General features: G+C 47.0%; 1 protein-coding gene across 8 annotated transcripts in view; it reads right to left on the bottom strand.

The window, feature by feature from the left end:
* Window positions 1-22,318, bottom strand: part of ATG9A (autophagy related 9A) — a 383,311-nt gene that overhangs the window by 204,969 nt on the left and 156,024 nt on the right. For all 8 annotated transcript variants that reach the window (XM_033944872.1, XM_033944873.1, XM_033944874.1 and 5 more), the window contains one exon: window positions 20,797-20,938. In XM_033944872.1, coding sequence (XP_033800763.1) covers window positions 20,797-20,938 — 142 coding nt within the window. The remainder of the gene's footprint in view (window positions 1-20,796; window positions 20,939-22,318) is intronic.

Below are 22,318 nucleotides of genomic sequence, written 5' to 3'. Positions count from 1 at the left end.
TGCATTCTTGGGGTTAGGTTACCAGAAAACCCTGTGAATACTGAAATTGCAAATACAGAACCATTGGTCCTATGAGAAAAAGGGGGTTAGCTTCCTACGCAGCCCTTTTTACTGTACACCTTTACTACCCAACACATAAATTAATCATTTTATGTACTCTTCTTCTATAGAACAGCTTGCTGCTTATATAATGTATTTTATTCACTGTTTGTTTGAAGGGGGGGTTAAACTCTCTTTTGGTGTAACAATACTCCTGTATAGCTCTATGAATATCTTCATCCTTATGGGAACACACTATTCATGACCGTGAATAAGTGCCCATGAATAGCAAAAAGGAGGGCAGTGGTTAGAGGTACAGCTTTAGCACCCTGAGGTTGGGTTCAAATCCCATGCTGCGCCCTGTGACCCAGGGCAAGTCACTTAATTCTTCACTGCCCCAGGTACATTATGCAGATTGTGAGCCCACCGGGACAGATTAGGGACAAATGACTGAGTGTACCTGAATGTTATGACCAGTCAGGCTTGGAGCCTACCATCGTCCCTGATAAATCTGACAGGAAGGGTGCTAGAAAGACCAAAAAGGGGATTCAAAAAACCCCCAAACCACAAGATCAGATAGACATAGAAACATAGAAAATGACAGCAGAAAAGGGCTATAGCCCACCAAGTCTGCCCATTCCAAATACCTGCCCCCCGATTTCACTCCCTTAGAGATCCTATGTGAATATCCCATTTTCTCTTAAAATCTGACATGCTGCTGGCCTCAATCACCTGCAGTGGGAGTTTGTTCCAATGATCCAACACTCTTTCGGTGAAGAAGTACTTTCTGGAGTCGCTACGAAACTTCCCTCCCCTGATTTTCAGCGGATACCCTATGGTGGTCGAGGGTCCCATGAGGCAGAAGATATCATCTTCTGACTCGATACGGCCCTGAATGTACTTAAATGTTTCAATCATGTCTCCCCTCTCTCTTCGTTCTTCAAGTGAGTACAGCTGCAATTTATTCAGTCTTTCTTCATACATGAGTTCCTTGAGCCCCAAGACCATCCTAGTGGCCATTTGCTGAACCGACTCGATTCTCAGCACATCCTTCCGGTAGTGTGGTCTCCAGAATTGAACACAATACTCCAAATGAGGCCTCACCATGGACCTGTATAGCGGCATCATGACTTCAGGTATCCTGCTGACAAAACCTCTACGGATACAACTCATCATTTCCCTTGCCCTGGAGACCAGCTTGATGAGATTACTGACTCTGAATGGGAGGACAGGGAAAACCTACCCAGTCACTACACTTCTCATAGCAGTGCTAGAAACACCAGTTTTAAACCTGATTCTGATTGGAGCAAGCCAGGTAATCTTCCCGGTGTCCACCGGGGGAGCTGAAGAGCGCCACAAGTAAGAACAAGCTCAGGCAGGTTAGGGCATGGCTCTCCCCCTGAAAAGCCTGCAGACTTCTCTAGGCTTTTAGAGAGGTTAGGGAAGAGGAACAAGCCTCTCTCCCCTGAAGAGATTCCCAGCTCCGATCAGGGTAATGGTTCTGATCCTATGGAAATAGAGGAGGCTGGCTCCTCTATGGTCTTTGAATAATATGACCACATGTCCCGTTTTGAACTGGATCGTCCCATTTTTAGATCCCCTGTCCTGTTGTTCCCACGCACAGCTTTGGGACGCCAAAATGTCCTGTTTTCAGAGACAGCGTCCCAAAGATGTGCATGGAAACAATGGGACAGGCAATCGCTTTCCCTCCCTCCCTGCTGCGCTAAAGCCAGCCTGCCTCCCTCCAGCGCCGAAAACTGGCCTACTACCGATTCAAACCCATCCGCCCCCACCCCGGGCCGCTGCCGCCCACTGCTGCTTCCCATCCGCTGCAACTGAAGGAAAGCAAGGTTCAGACACCGGCCCACAAACCTTCCTGACGTCAATTCTGATGTTAGAAAGGAAGTTCTGGGCCAGCCAGCCAGAGAGTGGTAGAAAACTGGAAAGCTCTTCCGGAGGCTGTTATTGGGGAAAATACCCTCCAGGTATTCAAGACAAAGTTAGGCAAGTTTCTGCTAAACCAGAACGTAAGCAGATAAGGCTAGACTCAGTTAGGGCACTGGTCTTTGACCTAAGGGCCACCGCGTGAGTGGACTGCTTGGCATGATGGACCACTGGTCTGACCCAACAGCGGCAATTCTTATGTTCAAAGGGGTTGGGGCTGGATTGTGAAAGAAATGTTGGATGAGAAAGAAAGAAAGAAAAAAATAAATATTGGATGCACAATCAGAAGGAAGTGCAATCAGAGACTCATGAAATCACCAGACAACAAAGGTAGGAAAAATGATTTTATTTTCAATTTAGTGATCGAAATGTGTCAGTTTTGAGAATTTATATCTGCTATCTATATTTTGCACTATATTTGTCTATTTTTCTATAGTTACTGAAGTGACATTGCATATTTTAAAGTCATCTGCCTTGACATCTTTGAAAACCCCCAAATATAAATGATAATTAACATTTTCTCTGCGTACAGTGTGCTTTGTGTTTTTTTTTAATTTTATGGTTACATTATGAATTAATAAGATATTATGTGTACATGAAAAATGAATGGAAGAAATTGGGGGCGGGATTGGGGCGGACTTGGGAGTGGGGCTAGGGAGGGATTGGGGGCGGGACTGAAAATAGATGTCCCATTTTGATGAAAAAAATAAATGGTCACGTTAACTTTGTAGCAACTTCTCCAGAGGAGCAGATAGAATTAGGGGAAGAGCTGATTCCTACAAGTTTGTTTCAGGAGCCAGAAAGAATGGACGTAAGTGTGGTGAGAAAACACTATTGAGAACATTACTGTATATGGTTTTCTGAGTTTGGGACTTTTTGTGGAATATCCCTGTTTTGCTGCTGTTTTTCTTTTGAGAACATTTTTCTTTTTTTTGGCTACCTGAACTGGACTGTTTGTGAAAACAGACCCTGTGTTTTGAGACCCCAATTGTTTGGACTTTGTATGGGGTGGGGCACCAGTCTGTGTCCTGAAGAAAAATACTGTGTTTTTTTTCCTATGACTTGTGCACTGCTGTATGCATCCGTAGGGGTTTTGTCAGCAGAAAACCTGAAGTCATAATGCCACTGTACAGATCCATGGTGAGACCTCATCTCGAGTATTGTGTTCAATTCTGGAGACCACACTACCGGAAAGATGTGTTGAGAATTGAGTCGGTTCAGCGAATGGCTACCAGGATGGTCTTGGGGCTCAGGGATCTCACGTATGAAGAAATGCTAAAAAAAACTGCGGATGTACTCACTGGAGGAGCGAAGAGAGAGGGGGGACATGATTGAGACCTTTAAGTATATCACGGGGCGTATAGAGGTGAAAGATGATATCTTCAGTCTTACAGGGCCCTCGGTAACCAGAGGACATTCGCTGAAAATCAGGGGGGGGGGGAAATTTCAAGGTGATGCTAGGAAGTACTTCTTCACCGAAAGGGTGGTCGATCATTGGAATGAGCTGCCTCAGCAGGTGATTGAGGCCAACAGTGTGTCAGATTTTAAGAAAAAATGGGATATTCACGTGGGATCTATAGGGGAGTAAAAGTCAGGGAGTGGGTCATTGGTATGGGCAGACTCGATGGGCTATGGCCCTTTTCTGCCGTCAATTTCTATGTTTCTATGTTTTTTTTTGCCTTGCAGCCTGGACTAGTTAAGAAGCTGAGTCTTACTTTAATGAGGGAGAGGTCTGCCACTATCAGGGTGGGCATTTTGGAGCTACAACTTAAAGCAAATCTAAGGCAATTCTCCCAACCCCATTGCTGTTCTTTTGTTTAGCTAGAGGCTTCAGTGAGTACAGGTAGTTTTGGAGTGCCTGGACTACTAAAACATATAAAGACTTACCCGGAGTCTGCATTAGGCAGGCTTGGAGTAAAGAACTCTGGAAAAGAACTGTTTAGAAAAGTAAAGTTTTCCTTTTTTCAGGGAAATCCTGAGAGCTTCACAGGATTTTTCCATTTTGTATGTTTTGCTGCATCTGAATGCATTGAAGTGCTTTGGGCACATTCTGGCATTAAAACTTTACTGGATTGCTTGCAGTGAGAACATTGTGGTGTGTGTTTTGTTTTGCTTTAAACCCTGCAGGGCTAACTCCTTTTTGAGTAGTGCGTCTAAGTTCAGTGTATGCTGGATCACCAGTGGGGGAGGGGAGGGGAATGTTTTATGGGGATATGTTTACTAGACCTGGGTAAGGGTGCAGGAGGCAGGAGAGAGACATACTGAATAATGAGGGAAAGGGACAGTGAAGAATAGGGAGAGTTATTAGACCCAGGGCAGAGGTGGAAAGTAGTGCTGCCTGATTCACAATTCTAATTGGTTCACCGATTCACTTTGGGTGAATCGATTTGAATCAATTCAAAACAAACAAACAAACAAAAAAAGTTGGCTTCCTGATTCGGCTGACCCTCCCCCCTCGCCCTCTAAAGCAGGAGCGGCAGCGCTGCTCTTGCTGGCCAGCTGCTGCCGCACCTGCTTTAGAGGGTGAGTGTCAGTCGGGAAGTGCTGCTATCGGCTTCCCCCCTGGCGTCCGTTTCCACCCCCTGGCATTCAGCATCCCCCCTTGGCCTCCCACTTCCCCCCCTGGCCTCCCCGCACCGTTTACCTTAAAGAAGCAGCCTGCAGACAAGATCACGATGTAAGCGATCTTTACACTGCTTCAGAACTGTTTCCTCCGCCGCGATCCTGCCTCTGACATCAGAGAAGGGGTGGGACTGTGACAGAGGAAACAGCTCTGAAGCAGTGCAAAGATCGCTAGCATTGCAATCTTGTCTGCAGACTGCTTCTTTAAGGTAAACGGTGCAGGGAGGCCAGGGGGGAAGCCGGACATCAGTGGGAGGCCAGGGGGAACACGCAGGCCTTCCCGGGGAGGGGGGGTGAACAGTCCTTTGTGGTGGGGATGGGGCAAGCCTTCAGGGGGGACAGGCAGGCAGGCCTTCAGGGTTGAAATGCAGGCCTTTAAGGGGGGAGACAGGCCTTCAGGGGGGGGATGCATGCCTTCAAAGGGGGAGACAGGTCTTCGGGGGGGATGCATGCCTTCAAGGGGGGGGGCAGGCCTTCATGTGGGGGACAAGCCTTCATGGGGGGAACTGGCCTTCAGGGGGAGGTGCAAGCCTTCAGGTGGAGGTACAAGCCTTCAGGGGGGGGACAGGCCTTCAAGGGGGGGACAGGCCTTCAAGGGGGGGACAGGCAGGTAGGCCTTCAGGGTTGAGATGCAGGCCTTTAAGGGGGGGAAGACAGCCCTTCAAGGGGGGATGCAGGCCTTCAAGGGGGGGACAGGCCTTCAAGGGGGGGGAAAAGCCTTCATGGTGGGAGACAGGCCTTCAGGGCGAGATGCAGGCCTTCAAGGGGGACAGGCAGGCAGGCCTTCAAGGGGGGAACAGACAAGCAGGCCTTTGGGGGGAAGCAGGCCTTCAAGGGGGACAGGCAGGCCTTCAGGGTTGGGATGCTGACTTTTAAGGGGGGACAGGCCTTTAAAGGGGGGATGACAAGCCTTCAAGGGGGAAACAGGCCATCAGGGATGGTGGCACAGGCCTTCAGGGGGGACAGGCAGGCCTTCAGGGGGGACAGGCAGGCCTTTAGGGGTGGGATGCAGGCCTTCAGGGGGAGGTGCAGGCCTTCTGGGGAGGACAGACCTTCAGGGGAGGGGGGTCCTGGTGTAGAAGTACACGGAGGAAGGGAGGGAGAGAAGGGGGGGTTCAAAATGACGTGCATATGCCGGACTTTGGGGGGGAAGAAATAATGGGTCTGAAAATAGAGGAGAGGGAGAGAGATGATGGACAATGGGATTTAGGGAGGGAAGGAACAGAAAGGGAGAGAAGTTGGACACAAGGGATGGTGTGGAAGGGGGATAGAGATATTGGATAAGAGGTAGTTGGGAAAAGAAAGGGAGAGATGGTGGACCCTGGGGTGGTGGGGAAGGAGGGAGAGATGCTGGATGAAAGGGTAGTTAAGAAAAGGTAGATATGTGGAGGGAGACGATAAAAAGGAAAGATGCCAGACCTCCTGGGGAGGGAAGGGAAATGGAAGGGGAGGACAGAGATGGCAGATGGATGGTTAGCATGCAGAAAGAAGAAAGAAGGAAGCCCTGGCAAGCAAGTTATCAGAAGACAACCAGAGCCTGGGACCAACAAGATTTGACCAGACAACAAAAGGTAGAAAAAATAATTTTTATTATCTGTTTTGTGATTACAATATGTCAGATTTGAAACGTGTATCCTGCCAGAGCTGGTGTTAGACCGCAAACGTGAGCTAGGATTTAACAGAGAGAGGAAAAGTCTTTTTTGTTTGTTTATTTTGTTTACACCACAGCGCCAGTGTGGTTAGGAGAAGGCAAAGGGAGTGAAGAGGCTATAAAATAAACTCACCAGGATGTTTGGAAAAAAAAAACACCCAATTGGGCAGGAAAATCGAATCGAATTGAAAAACCAATTCAATAGGCTGAATCGAATCTAAATTTTTTTCCTGAATCGGGCAGCACTAGTGGAAAGGAAAATTAGATACAGGAAAATGGGAAGGTAGAATGGTGAGATGTTGGATCATGAGGTGAAGGAGAGGGAGGACTATGGGGTGAAAGGGAGGGATGACACAAATTAGACTAGCAAATACTGAACTTGAACCAACTCATGGTAGTACTCGGATTTGAAGCTTCTGTGATGGGATGCATTGAACGATTATCCACAAAGCACAGTTACTTACCGTAACAGGTGTTATCCAGGGACAGCAGGCAGCTATTCTCATATATGGATGACGTTATCAACTTAGCCCCGATGCAGAAGCCTCGCAAGCAGACTTCCTTGTAGAAACTAGAAGTTTCGAGTCAGCCGCACCGCGCATGCGCAAGTGCCTTCCTGCCCAGCACAGGGCACGTCTCCTCAGTTCAGATAGCTAGCAGAGAAGCCAACCAGGTGAGGTGGGTGGGTTGTGAGAATAGCTTCCTGCTATCCCTGGATAACACCTGTTAAGGTAAGTAACTGTGCTTTATCCCAGGATAAGCAGGCAGCCTATTCTCACATATGGGTGATCTCCAAGCTAACCAGAATGGGATGGTGGGAGTGTTGGCAATTCAGGAGAATAAATTTTGTAATACTGTCTGGCCAAAATGGCAATCCCGTCTGGAGAAAACATCCAGACAATAGTGAGAAGTGAAAGTATGAACCAAGGACCAAGTAGCAGCCTTGCAAATTTCCTCAATAGGTGTAGATCTGAGGACAGCTACTGAAGCTGCCATTGTTCTGACCTTATGGGCTGTGATTCTACTATGTAGGGGTAATTCAGCCTGGGCATAGCAGAAGGAGATACAAGCAGCCATCCAGTTGGAGATGGTACGCTTAGAGATAGGATGTCCCAACTTATTTGGATTGAAGAAGACAAAAAGTTGAGGAGCAGTTCTGTGTGGTTTGGTACGTTCCAAATAGAAGGCCAAAGCACGATTACAGTCCAGAGTATGAAGAGCTGATTCTCCAGGATGAGAATGAGGCTTTGGAAAGAACACTGGAAGAATAATGGATTGGTTGAGATGAAATTCCGAAACCACCTTAGGCAGGAATTTAGGATGAGTACGGAGAACCACCTTGTCATGATGGAACACAGTGAAAGGTGGATCAGCAACTAAAGCTTGCAGCTCACTGACTCTTCGAACAGAAGTGAGGGAAATGAGAAACACCACTTTCCAAGTGAGATACTTCAGATGAGCCGTAGACATTGGTTCAAATGGAGGCTTCATCAATTGAGTAAGAACAACATTGATGTCCCAAACCATTGGAGGTGGTTTGAGAGGAGGTTTGACACTGAAAAGTCCTTTCATGAATCTGGAAACCACCGGATGAGCAGAAAGGGGATTTCCTTCAATAGGCTGATGTAAAACAGCAATTGCACTGAGATGGATTCGGATCGATGTAGACTTGAGGCCAGAGGTGGATAAGTGCAAAAGGAAGTCTAAAACAGAAGATAAGGAGGAATGATGAGGCTCCTTATCATGAGAAAAACACCACATATAAAATTTAGTCCTTTTTTTTTTAATCTTTATTCATTTTCAAGTTTACAATAAGTGTGACAATATGTCCAAACAAATTAACAATAAATATATCACTTAATATTCATCAATGGTACAAATGATATGCTCTTATCTCCCATCCTCCCCTTTCCTATCATATAATCAAATACCTTGTACAATATGTAATAATAAAATTACCCCCCCTCCCCCCTCACAATTGAACTTGTAAACTTAAGGGAAGAAATGCCATCTAATCAGTACAATACTTTGTTAATGGCTCCCACACATCTTGAAATTTCCTGAAACAACCCCGCTGTATTGCAATAAATCGCTCCATTTTATAAACTTGACATAAGGAATTCCACCAGAAATTATAATTTAATCTACTCCAGTTTTTCCAATTATACGTAATTTGTTGAATGGCAACCCCAGTCATCATTATAAGTAATAATTTGTTATTTGAAGAAATCTGACTTTTTGCTCTCATTGCCATACCAAACAGCACAATATCATATGATAATGCCACTGGGTTGTCTAATAAACAATTAATTTGGTCCCAAATTGATTTCCAAAAATTCATAATAAATGGACAATAGAATAATAAATGGTCTAAATTCCCTGCTTCAAGTTGACAATGCCAACATCTATTAGACTTAGAGCTATCCAATTTTTGTAACCGAACAGGGGTCCATAATGCTCTATGTAACTGAAAAAAACAATTTTGTCTCATAGAGGCCGACACTGTACATCTCATCCTCCAAGTCCAAATTCGTGGCCGTTGAGACGCAGTAATTTGATGCTTAATCTCAATGCTCCAAATGTCTCTCAGACCAGTGTTTGGTTTCTTTTTAATAAATCCAGTCAGCAATTTATACCACTGGGTGGCCTGGTGACCCAAGAAGTCCACCTGAAAGCATAAGAACTCCTTACTATATTGATTATTAAGGTTTTTCCATTCAGGGAACCCCGCCTGAATGGCCTGCTTCAGTTGCAACCATCTAAAACTTTCTGATTTATTAAGGCCATATTTATGTTGCAACTGTGAAAATTCAATCATTTTACCATTAGAGATAACATCATCTAATAAACGTATTCTTGCTATCATCTAATGCTTCCAGGTGATTCCTTCTCCTCCAATTTGAATCTTGGAGTTCAGCCATATAGATTGATTTGTAGATTTGTGAACTGGAATAGTTGTTAAATTACTTACATATCTCAATGTTTTCCATGTATCAACTAATATTCTGTTATCTTTACAGTACATAGACATTTTGATACTGAGAACATGACATAGAAGTATAGGAGACACGAGTTGCCATTCTAACCACAACCAATCAGGGAGTTTTTCTATGAGTTCTGGGAGGACCCAATACATACCCTGGTGGTTTTTGTCCAGTAAAAGGATCTATAACAGCATTAAAATCCCCTGCCACAACTAAATTAGAAGCAGCCAGTGGTAACAATAAATCTAGTCCATTTTTGGTGATAGTATTGTCTAGTGGTAGGTTTCCTAGAAGCCTCTAAAATGTCTCTTACAGATTGAGAAAACTGAAGAGGAGTTATGTTGAGAGGTACCAAGCTGTCAGGTGTAGAGACTGCAGGTTGGGATGAAGCAGAGATCCCTGAATCTGTGTAAGCAGAGATGGAAAAACTGGCAGAAGGTATGGCTCCCTGCTGCTGAGTTGAAGAAGAAGGGAGTACCAAGGTTGTCTCGGCCACCAAGGAACAATCAGAATCATGGTGGCATGGTCGTTCTTTAACTTGACATGTCTTGAGAATGAGAGGGAATGGAGGGAATGCATAGAGGAAGAGATTCGTCCATTCCAGAAGAAAAGCATCTGCCTCGAGGCGATGAGGAGAATAGATCCTGGAGCAGAACTGAGGCAGTTTGTGGTTGTGGAGAGCTGCAAAGAAATCTATCTGAGGCGTTCCCCACTGAGAAAAAATATAATGAAGAGGCGAGGAATGGAGTGTCCATTCGTGAGGTTACAGAAGACGACTCAAGTTGTCCTCCAAGCAATTTTTTGCCCCTTGGATGTAGACAGCTTTGAGGAAGGTGTTGTGGCGGATTGCCCAGTCCCAAACCTTCAGAGCTTCTTAACAAAGGGAGGAAGATCCCATCCCTCCCTGTTTATTGATATAATACATGGCGACTTGGTTGTCCGTAAGAATGAGGACTACCTGGTCATGAAGAAGATGTTGAAAAGCTTTGAGAGCCTTGAAAATCGCTCTGAGTTCCAACAGATTGATGTGACACTGATGATCCTTACTGGTCCAGTGGCCTTGAGTACGGAAATCATAGAGAGGAGCGCCCCAAGCGCAGGTCGAGGAATCTGTTGTGAGGACCTTCTGATGAGGGGGCGTTTGAAACAGCAAGCCTCTGGAGAGATTGGAAGAGAGCATCCACCAGCGGAGAAATTGTCTCAATGAAGGAGTGACTGCAATGTGTTGAGAAAGTGGGTCGCAAGCCTGCATCCACTGAGATGCCAGGGTCCACTGAGAAATTCTGAGGTGAAGTCTGGCAAAAGGAGTCACGTGTACTATGGAGGCCATGTGACCCAGGAGTACCATCATGTGTCTCGCTGATATGGAGGAGCGGGAAGACACTGTATAACAGAGTTGAAGGAGGACTTCCAGACGTTGTTGCGGAAGGAATGCTATGAGTTGGATAGTATCCAAAACAGTTCCGATGAATTGTAGATTCTGAGAGGGTTAAAGTTGGGATTTTGGAAAGTTGATTTCGAATTCCAAACTCTGTAGGAACCACGTAGTCTGTTGGGTCGCTACAATAACCCCTTGAGATGTTGAATCTTTGATGAGCCAGTCGTCCAGGTAGGGAAATACCTGAAGATCATGGTTTCTGAGAGCTGCGGCTACCACTACCAGGCACTTGGTGAACACTCTGGGAGATGAAGCCAGGCCAAAGGGCAGCACTCTGTATTGATAATGCAGATTCCTCATCCGAAATCTGAGATATTGGCGGAAGGCCGGATGAATGGGAATATAAGCCTCCTTGAGATCCAGAGAGCATAACCAGTCATTCTGATCTAGGAGGGTATAAAGGGATGCCAGGGATAACATAGAAACATAGAAAGATGACGGCAGAAAAGGGCCACAGCCCATCAAGTCTGCCCACTCTATTGACCCACCCCATTGAGTGCTAGTGACCCAGTTCCTTAACTTGACCCTCGTAGGGATCCCACGTGTATGTCCCATTTATTCTTAAAATCAAGCACGCTGGTGGCCTTGATCACCTGCACCGGAAGTTTGTTCCAGTGATCTACCACCCTTTCCGTGAAGAAATACTTCCTTGTGTCACCACTAAATTTCCCCCCTCTGAGTTTGAGGGGGTGCCCCCTTGTGACCGAGGGTCCCTTGGGAAAGAATATATCGTTTTCCATCTCGACGCGACCAGTGACGTACTTAAATGTCTCAATCATGTCGCCCCGTTCTCTGCGCTCCTCCAGGGTATAGAGCTGCAGTTTGCCCAGTCTTTCTTCGTATGAGAGACCCTTGAGTCCGGCGACCATCCTGGTGGCCATCCGCTGGACCGATTCAGCTCGAAGCACGTCTTTCCGGTAATGTGGCCTCCAGAATTGCACACAGTATTCCAGATGAGGTCTCACCATGGTTCTGTAGAGTGGCATTATGACTTCAGGTTTGCGGCTGACAAAGCTTCGATTGATACATCCCATCATTTGCCTTGCCTTAGATGAGGCCTTCTCTACTTGTTTAGCAGCTTTCATGTCTGCACTGATGATTACCCCCAAGTCCCGTTCCTCTGACGTCCTAGCTAGCGTTTCTCCATTCAAGGAGTATGTTCTGCATGGATTTCCGCTGCCGAGATGCATGACCTTACATTTATTAGCGTTGAAGCCCAGCTGCCATGTCGAGGACCAGTTTTTCAGCGTGATCAGATCCTGCGTCATACTGTCCTTGAGGTTGCTTTCACTTACTATGTTACACAGTTTGGCATCATCGGCAAACAGTGATACTTTACCCTGAAGCCCCCGGGTTAGGTCTCTTATGAATATGTTAAAAAGGGATGGTCCCAGGACTGAGCCCTGCGGCACTCCGCTAGTCACCTCCGAAGTCTCAGAGAGGGTGCCGTTGACCACCACCCTCTGAAGTCTTCCACTCAGCCAATCATTGACCCATGCAGTTAGTTTCTCACCCAACCCCATTGATTTCATCTTGTTTAATAGTCTACGGTGTGGGACACTGTCGAAAGCTTTACTGAAATCCAAGTATACTATGTCCAGAGCCTCTCCTGAGTCTAGTTTTCCTGTCACCCAATCAAAGAAGCTTATAAGATTAGATTGGCATGACCTGCCTCTTGTGAATCCATGTTGACAGGGATCCCTTAGATTCCCTTCATCCAATATCGAGTCTAATTTACCTTTGAGTAGAGTTTCCATGAGTTTACACACTATTGATGTGAGACTCACAGGTCTGTAGTTCGCTGCCTCTGCTCTGCAACCCTTTTTGTGCAGAGGAACGACGTTTGCTGTTTTCCAGTCCAGGGGTACTCTCCCTGTACTTAGGGAGAGATTGAAGAGCATGGCTAACGGTTTTGCCAGAACATCGCCTAGTTCCCTGAGCACTCTTGGATGCAACTCATCCGGTCCCATGGCTTTGTTCACCTTGAGTCCTGACAGTTCTCTGTAAACATCAGCTGGTGTGAACTCAAAATTCTGAAATGGGTCTTCCTTGCTTTGCATTGCTTCCAGCTGTGGTCCGTGTCCTGGTGCCTCGCAGGTAAAGACCGAGCAGAAGTAATCATTCAGTAGTTTGGCTTTTTCAGAATCTGTTTCCACATAATTCCCGTCTGGCGTTCTAAGGCGTACTATCCCGTTTGCGTTCTTTTTCCTGTCACTAATGTACCTGAAGAATGATTTGTCCCCTTTCTTGATGTTCTTCGCTAGAGTTTCTTTCCTTCGAAGTTTGGCCTCCCTAACTGCCGTTTTGACTGCTGCAGACTTTGTCCTGTATTCAATGTTTGCTTCTTTTTCCCCGGTGCGTTTGTATGAGAGAAATGCTCTTTTCTTCTCCTTGATGAGGCGCGAGACCCTAACAGTGAACCATTGGGGTTTCTTTCTTCTTTGTTGTTTAGTTACTGATTTTATGTAGCGGATAGTTGCCTCCTGAAGGGTCGATTTCAAGGTTGACCACATAACCTCCACATTATCCGTTCTTTCTTGAACCTGAAGCGTCTGATGGACGAAGTCTGCCATTTGTGCGAAGTCAGCACCCCGGAAGTTGAGTACCCTTGTTTTTGTTTGTGATCTAGGAAAGCCTTTCCTAAGGTTAATCCAAACCATGTTATGGTCACTGGTGGCTAGCGGTTCTCCCACCGAGATCTCTGAGACACTTTCCCCGTTCGTAAGTACCAGGTCCAGGATGGCCTGGGCTCTAGTGGGCTCTAGTACCAATTGTTTGAGCCGTACTCCCCTTATGGACGTCAATATCCTCCTGCTATCACAAGTTGTCGCTGAGAGTGTGTTCCAGTCTACATCAGGCATGTTGAAGTCCCCCAATAGAACATAACATGCAAAATTTTTCTTTGACTAAAAATTTATTGAGAGCCCTGAGATCCAGAATGGGCCACAGATCGCCCGTCTTCTTCAGAACAAGGAAGTAACGGGAGTAAAACCCCCTGTTCTGCTGTTCCAAAGGAATTGGTTCGATGGCATGGAGACGAAGCAGAGCTTGAGCTTCCTGAACATAAGAACATAAGAAGTTGCCTCCGCTGAGGCAGACCAGAGGTCCATCTCACCCAGCGGTCCGCTCTCGCGGCGGCCCATCAGGCCTATTGCCTGAGCAGTGATCCCTGACTATTTCTATAACTTACCTCTTACTCCTATCCCTATAACCTGCCTCTACTCCTATCTGTACCCCTCAATCCCTTTGTCCTCTAGGAATCTATCCAAACCTTCTTTGAAGCCCTGTAACGTGCTTCTGCCTATCACAGCCTCCGGAAGTGCGTTCTATGTATCCACCACCCTCTGGGTGAAAAAGAACTTCCTAGCGTTTGTTCTAAACCTGTCCCCTTTCAATTTCTCTGAGTGCCCCCTCGTACTTGTGGTTCCCCATAATTTGAAAAATCTGTCCCTGTCTACTTTTCCTATGCCCTTCAGGATCTTGAAGGTTTCTATCATGTCTCCTCTAAGTCTCCGCTTCTCCAGAGAGAACAGCCCCAGCTCTTTCAGTCTGTCAGTATATGAGAGGTTTTCCATGCCCTTTATTAGCTTAGTTGCTCTTCTCTGGACTCCCTCAAGCACTGCCATGTCCTTCCTGAGGTACGGCGACCAGTACTGGACGCAATATTCCAGATGCGGGCACACCATTGCACGATAAAGTGGCAGGATGACTTCCTTCGTCCTGGTCGTGATAGCCTTCTTGATGATACCCAACATTTTGTTTGCTTTCCTTGAGGCTGTGGCGCACTGCGCCGACGTCTTCAATGTTGTGTCCACCATCACTCCCAGGTCTGTTTCAAGGTTACTTACACCTAGAGGTGATCCCCCCATTTTGTAAGTGAACATCGGGTTCTTTTTCCCCACATGCATGACCTTGCATTTCCCTATGTTGAAGCTCATTTGCCACTTTTTGGCCCACTCTTCCAGTGTCGTCAGATCCTTTAGGAGATCTTCGCAGTCTTCTGTGGTTTTAACCCTGCTATATAGTTTGGTGTCATCCACAAATTTAATGAGCTCACATTTTGTTCCCACCTCCAGGTCATTGATAAATATATTGAACAGGAGCGGTCCCAGCACCGACCCCTGCGGAACTCCGCTCGTGACCCGTTGCCAGTCTAAGTAATGGCCCTTAACTCCAACCCTCTGTTTCCTGTCTGCTAGCCAGTTTTTGATCCATCGGTGGACCTCCCCTTGCACCCCGTGGTTCCATAGCTTCTTAAGCAGTCTTTCGTGTGGTACCTTGTCGAAGGCTTTTTGGAAGTCAAGGTAAATGATGTCTATGGATTCCCCTTTATCCACTGGCTGTTTACCCCCTCAAAGAAGTACAATAAGTTTGTGAGGCATGACCTACCCTTGCAGAAGCCATGCTGACTCGACTTTAGCTGCCCATTGTTTTCGATGTGCTCACAGATGCTGTCCTTAATCAGCGCTTCCATCATCTTTCCCGGGACCGAGGTCAAGCTCACCGGCCTGTAGTTTCCTGGGTCACCCCTTGAACCCTTCTTGAAGATGGGCGTGACATTTGCTATTTTCCAGTCCTCCGGAACCTCTCCAGTTTTTAAGGATAGGTTGCATATTTGTCGAAGTGGCTCTGCTATTTCGTTCCTTAGTTCCTTGAGTACCCTTGGATGAATGCAGTCCGGACCTGGCGATTTGTCACTCTTTAGCCTGTCTATCTGCCTGAGGACATCTTCTTGGCTTACCTCTAGTTGGACCAGCTTATCGTCCTGATCTCCATTTACAATCTCTTCGGGTTCCGGAATGTTGGTTGTGTCCTCCCTCGTGAAGACTGACGTGAAGAACTCATTTAACTTGTCAGCTATCTCTTTTTCCTCTTTTACTACTCCCTTTCTGTCTCCATCATCCAAGGGTCCCACTTCCTCCCTTGCTGATTGCTTCCCCTTAACGTACCTGAAGAATGATTTGAAGTTTGTTGCTTCCCCCGCCAGTCTCTCTTCATATTCTCTTTTTGCTTTCCTAACCACTCGGTGACACTCCTTCTGGTGTTCTTTGTGCTCCTTTTGGTTGTCCTTTGTTTGGTCCTTTTTCCATTTTTTTAACGATGCTTTCTTGTCACTTATCGCCTTTTTCACTGCATTTGTTATCCACACTGGGTTTTTTGTTCTATTTTTTTGCACCCTTTCCTGAACTTGGGGACGCACAGGTTCTGTGCTTCGTGCACAGTGTCCTTGAGTAGGGTCCAGGCTTTTTCTACGGACTCCATCTTCCTTTTGTTTCCGTTGAGTTTCTTTCTTACCATTTTCCTCATGGCATCATAATTTCCTTTTTTGAAGTTGAGTGCCGTTGTTGGGTAGTCTGGGATGGACTGGAAGGATACCCTCTTGGAGGAAGCTCTGGTGGAACCTGAGTGAAATGAAGAGAGTATCCTTCCCTGATGATTGACAGCATCCAGAGGTCGGATGTGATTGTCTCCCATCGGTGGTAAAAATGATGGAGACGACCTCCAATAGGGGGAAGATAGGACAGAGACAGAACGGTGGAGGTAATGCTCTGTTTTAGTCAAAAAGGCTGTGTAGCCTTAGGTGCAGCAGAAGGTTGAAGTTTCTGTTGCTTTTGATTCTGCTGTTTCTTAAGAGGAGGGCGAGTGCAAGGAGCTGCTTTTGGAGCAAAACGCCTCTGATAAATAGGACGAGAGCGTGCAGGCTTGGCAGGAGTTGGCTTTGGCTTAGGTCTAACAACAGAAGCAAAGGATTTTTCATGCTCAGACAATTTCTTGGTGGCTGCCTCAATAGATTCATCGAAGAAGTCATTGCCTACACAAGGAATATTAGCCAAACGGTCCTGAAGATTAGGATCCATGTCAATGGTACGAAGCCAAGCAAGGCGGCGCATTGCTACAGAACAAGCAGCCACCCTGGCAGACAACTCAAAGGCATCATAAGAAGACTGAAGTAGATGTATTCTGAGTTGTGATAGAGAAGTATTAACTTCTTGAAATTCAAAGTGCTTTTGAGTAGCTAAATAACTGATAAATTTAGGCAAAAGAGCAATGAGGAACTCAAAATAAGTTATAAAATGAAAATTGTAATTAAGGACTTTAGAGGACATCATGGCATTTTGATAGATGCGACATCCTAATTTGTCCATAGTTTTCCCTTCCCTTCCAGGAGGAACGGTAGCATAAACCTTGGAAGGATGGGACCTCTTCAAGGATGACTCTAACATGGTTTAGAAAGAAGCCGGCAAGAATGGATCCGCTTCTGAAACTGGACCACCTGCTTTGGCTGGAGGTTCCACAGAGGCAGTGGAAATGTGCTTCGACTTGGAAGTCTTAGGCACTTTAAGCACCACCACTGGAACTTTCTGCTGAGCTATCTGACCTGAGGATACAGGGGAAGATACAGCAGACGTCGTTGAGGAAAGAGCCCCTATAAACGAAGGTCTGATGAGACTCAAGGTCGATGCAGTGGGGGCAGGAGGAACCTCGGTCGAAGGTGAGACCAAGGTCGGCTTCGGAGTCGAGGAAGTGGTCGAATCCATCTCGAAGAGCTTCTCCACTGAAAGCAGACGACATTTAAGGGCTCGAGGTTGAAGAATAGCATAGCGCTCGCATGACTTCGGGTGATGGTCTGGCCCAAGGCACTTACTGTGTGGGTCCGTAAGAGAAATCACACGCTGACACTGGCTACACTTCTTGAAGCCTGTTGTTGGCCTGGACATAGGAGGAAAAACAGCCACTGCAAGGTTGAAGCCCCTGGGCTGTGGCCGAGTGGCCTGCCCTGGCAGCCGAATGGAAGAAATAATTTTTTTTTTTACAAGAAATAAAAGAAATAAACTAAATACAGCGATTCATGAAGAAAAATAACACAAACCGCGGTGAGAGAAGGCACGAAGTAAGTAAGTTGAACGCAGAGAGTCAAAGAGAGACTTCTCGGCTCCGCGGAAAACTGAGAACTGAGGAGACGCACCCTGTGCTGGGGCGAAGGCACTCGCGCATGCGCGGTGCGGCTGACTCAAAACTTCTAGTTTCTACAAGCAAGTCTGCTTGTGAGGCTTCTGCATCGGGGCTCCATTGATGATGTCACCCATATGTGAGAATAGGCTGCCTGCTTGTCCTGTGATAATGGCATTTATGGTCACTTATCTTGTATCTATCCATGTTCTATATATATATATATATATATATATACAGTATATGGCTGAGGTGCATTATTCTATATAGAAAATCCTGTGTGTTATGTTTTCCCAGTAAGAGATGTGTTAGTATTCTAGGGACTGGTGTAATATTTTCAGTGATCACTTTTTATCAGCAACATGGCTGGTAAAAAGGGTGTGGCTACTGTAAGGGCAGAGCCACAGTGACCCCACCCCTAAGGTTGCTCTGTATGAGTATCGGTACCTTTTTTCCTACATAAAAGCACTGATTAAATCATATAAAAATTAAATAAATCTTAGTAACATACAAACATGATGGCAGATAAGGCCAAATGGCCCTTCCAGTCTGCCCAGCCACAGACCATTATCTCTTTCTCTCTCCGAGAGATCCCACGTGCCTATCCCAGGCCCTCTTGAATTCAGACACAGTCTCTGTCTCCACCACCTCTTCTGGGAGACAGTTCCATGCATCTACCACCCTTTCTGTAAAATAGTATTTCCTAAGATTACTCCAGAGCCTATCACCTCTTAACTTCATCCTATGCCCTCTCATTACAGAGTTTCCTTTCAAATGAAAGAAACTCGACTCATGCACATTTATATTAAATAGGTATTTAAACGTCTCTATCATATCTCTCCTCTCCCGCCTTTCCTCCAAAGTATACAGATTGAGATCTTTAAGTCTGTCCCCCGTATGCCTTATCACGAAGACCACGCACCATTTTAGTAGCCATCTTCTGGACCGACTCCATCCTTTTTATATCTTAGTAAGTGGCATTAAGTGCATATGCATTATCTGCAACACAGTTAACATGCAGTAGATGGAATATTTCCACATTAAGTGAGGCAATTCTACAACTAGCACCCATGGTAGAAGCCTATTCTAAAAAGGAACCAAAGGGCCTAGGTTCCATTACAGCTATCGACATGCCCAAATTTAGACATTTGCATTTTCCCTAGCCGTGCAGTGTGCATGCGTAACTAAAGGCCTGCTTATGCTCCCCCTGTCTACATCCCCTTGCAAACATATGCTTTGAAAATTAAATGGAACAGCAATTAGGCACTATACTAGCAATTGAGTGTGTACCGTATTTTCGCGGATATAACGCGCACCATTGTAAAACGCGCACAGGGGTATAGCGCGCAGAAATCACGATGATATGTACAAAAACTTTTCTATACCGCGCTCAGGCATATAACGCGCATGCTGCCCGACTCTCCTTTCGCCCGCCCTGACTTTCCGTGCGCTGTCCCGACTCTCCGTTCACCCCCCCTGACTTCCGTGCACTGCCCTGACTTTCCGTGCGCTGTCCCGACTCTCCGTTCACCCCCCCTGACTTTCCGTGCACTGTCCTCCCTTGAAGTCCTGTCCCCCCTTGAAGGTCTGTCCCCATCCTGAAAGCCTGATGCCCCCCCCGACGTCCGATACATCCCCCCCCCGGCAGGACCACTCGCACCCTCACCCCGAAGGACCGCCGACTCCCCAACAATATCGGGCCAGGAGGGAGCCCAAACCCTCCTGGCCACGGCGACCCCCTAACCCCACCCCGCACTACATTACGGGCAGGAGGGATCCCAGGCCCTCCTGCCCTCGACGCAAACCCCCTCCCCCCAACGACCGCCCCCCCCCAAGAACCTCCGCCCGTCCCCCAGCCGACCCGCGACCCCCCTGGCCGACCCCCACGACACCCCCACCCGCCTTCCCCGTACCTTTGTGTAGTTGGGCCAGAAGGGAGCCCAAACCCTCCTGGCCACGGCGACCCCCTAACCCCACCCCGCACCACATTACGGGCAGGAGGGATCCCAGGCCCTCCTGCCCTCGACGCAAACCCCCCCCCCCCCCAGCCGACCCGCGACCCCCCTGGCCGACCCCCACGACCCCCCCACCCCCCTTCCCCGTACCTTTGGAAGTTGGCCGGATAGACGGGAGCCAAACCCGCCTGTCCGGCAGGCAGCCAACGAAGGAATGAGGCCGGATTGGCCCATCCGTCCTAAAGCTCCGCCTACTGGTGGGGCCTAAGGCGCGTGGGCCAATCAGAATAGGCCCTGGAGCCTTAGGTCCCACCTGGGGGCGCGGCCTGAGACACATGGTCGGGTTTGGCCCATGTGCCTCAGGCCGCGCCCCCAGGTGGGACCTAAGGCTCCAGGGCCTATTCTGATTGGCCCACGCGCCTTAGGCCCCACCAGTAGGCGGAGCTTTAGGACGGATGGGACAATCCGGCCTCATTCCTTCGTTGGCTGCCTGCCGGACAGGCGGGTTTGGCTCCCGTCTGTCCGGCCAACTTCCAAAGGTACGGGGAAGGGGGGTGGGGGGGTCGGCCAGGGGGATCGCGGGTCGGCTGGGGGGGCGGTCGGAGGTTCTTGGGGGGGGGCGGTCGTTGGAGGGAGGGGGGTTTGCGTCGAGGGCAGGAGGGCCTGGGATCCCTCCTGCCCGTAATGTAGTGCGGGGTGGGGTTAGGGGGTCGCCGTGGCCAGGAGGGTTTGGGCTCCCTCCTGGCCCGATATTGTTGGGGAGTCGGCGGTCCTTCGGGGTGAGGGTGCGAGTGGTCCTGCCGGGGGGGGGATGTATCGGACGTCGGGGAGTCGGCCGGGCAAGAGGGCTTGGGCTCCCTCTTGCTCCGATCGTGGATGCGGGTGCGGGTGGGAGCGCGTGCGAGCGGTCGTTCGGGGTGGGGGTGCGAGCGGTCCTGCTGGGGGGGTGAATCGGGCGTCGGGCGGGGTGGGAACTATGTTTAAAAACTTTTGTATACCGCGCTCAGGCATATAACGCGCGAGGGGTATGCGCGGTACGTAAAATCACGTATAACGCGCGCGTTATATCCGCGAAAATACGGTAAGTGTGCACAAATGCTGGTATTCTAAAACTTGATGTATTTTGTCCACTTACACAGAATGTAGCTTAGTAAAAGGACTTCTCAGACTACATTTATACAAAAGTGATTCTCCCAGTAATAAGAAGCTTACCATGGGGATCTTGAGAGCACCAATGTAGAAAGAGTGAATCTCCCAGTAGCAGCAAATATTGTAAATAAATTTAATCAGCCGATGGATCCAGAAAACACTTGCAGTTACTAAGATGAAAATTAAAAATCCATTGCTCTGTATTCTGTAAAATAAAATAAAATTAGAAATCCATTAATGTGTTGAGAAACAGCAGCAACTCTGGTGTCACATAAACAACATTATGATGCCTATATCTGATTTTGGACATTTTGAGAAAAAATGTCCAAAATTTCAGTAGAGCAAATGACATTACATTACATTCGTGACTTCTATTCCGCCTGTACCTTGCAGTTCTAAGCAGATTATAGTATAAGATAGCTGGGCATTTCCAGGAAGTTACAATTAGGGGAACGCTTACATAGTAAATGCAGGGGGATTACAGTTTAGGGGAGGTTAAATAGAGGAGGCAGAGGGGAGAGGTTGGGGAAGGGAGGAAAATTGAGGAATACTAGTAGAGAAGAAGAGTTTAGGGTTGGTTACTTTTTAGGGTCAGTGGGGAGGCTGTATAGTTTTTTTGAATAGCAGGGTTTTGATTTCTTTTCGGAATGATTTAAAGTCATTTGTAATTGGGGGGCGTGGCTTCGAGGCAAACGGTGATGGCTGTGTAATTGAGTTGCTCCGTAGAGTCAGGCTAATTTTTGTGATATTAGTTGGAAAATTTATTTGAGAGTCACGTTAAGAAAGTTATATGTGTTTAAGGAATAGCTTTGGGTAAACAGAATAAGTCTTCTTTGGCGGGAGCCGGCTCAGGTAGTGTCAAAAGATCAAAAATTGAATCGACTTCTCCTCTGTTAGTGCCGCTGCTGTCGGATGAAGTGGACAACAAAGATCTTATGAGGGAAATACAGAGCATAAAGGATATTGTCCTGGAAAATTCAAAAGACATAAAAGAAGTTAAAGGTGAAGTGGTGTGTTTGACAAGAAGGTTGAATGCAGTGGATTTGAAGCTAGATTGTTTGGAGAAACGGGTGGAAAGCACTGAAGTGGAAACATTGCAGTATAAAAAGGATCATAAGGAGATTGAATTATTAAAGAAGGAGATTGAGGATTTATCGAACCGTGAGAGGAGAAATAATTTGAGGGTGCTTGGTTTAACTGAGGGGATAGAAAAAAATGATCCGATTACTTTTTTGATCAATTTTTTGCCCAAAATCCTGCCACTTCAGAATAAATTTCCGTTAGAATTAGAAAGGGCACATAGGATTCCAGCAAAAAGATTAAGTAATCAAAAAGGACCGCGTCCCTTAATCTTTAAAGTGCTCAGGTATCAGCAGGTAACGGAAATATTGAATTTAGCTAAGGAAAATAAGAATCTTAAATGTCAAGATGCAAAGATTTTTATTGTTCCTGACTTTGCCAAAGTGACTGCTTACGAAAGGAAACAGTTGCTTGACTTGTGCCCACAGTTAAGGGCATTGGGTGCTAGATTTGGATTGGTATACCCGGCAACTATGCGGGTGACATATGATCATAAAACTTTTGA

The sequence above is a fragment of the Geotrypetes seraphini genome, chromosome 5 (assembly GCF_902459505.1).
Source record: "Geotrypetes seraphini chromosome 5, aGeoSer1.1, whole genome shotgun sequence".
NCBI classification, from domain to species: domain Eukaryota; kingdom Metazoa; phylum Chordata; class Amphibia; order Gymnophiona; family Dermophiidae; genus Geotrypetes; species Geotrypetes seraphini.
Note: the sequence above shows the minus strand (reverse complement) of the source record. Positions and strands in the feature narration are given on the sequence as shown.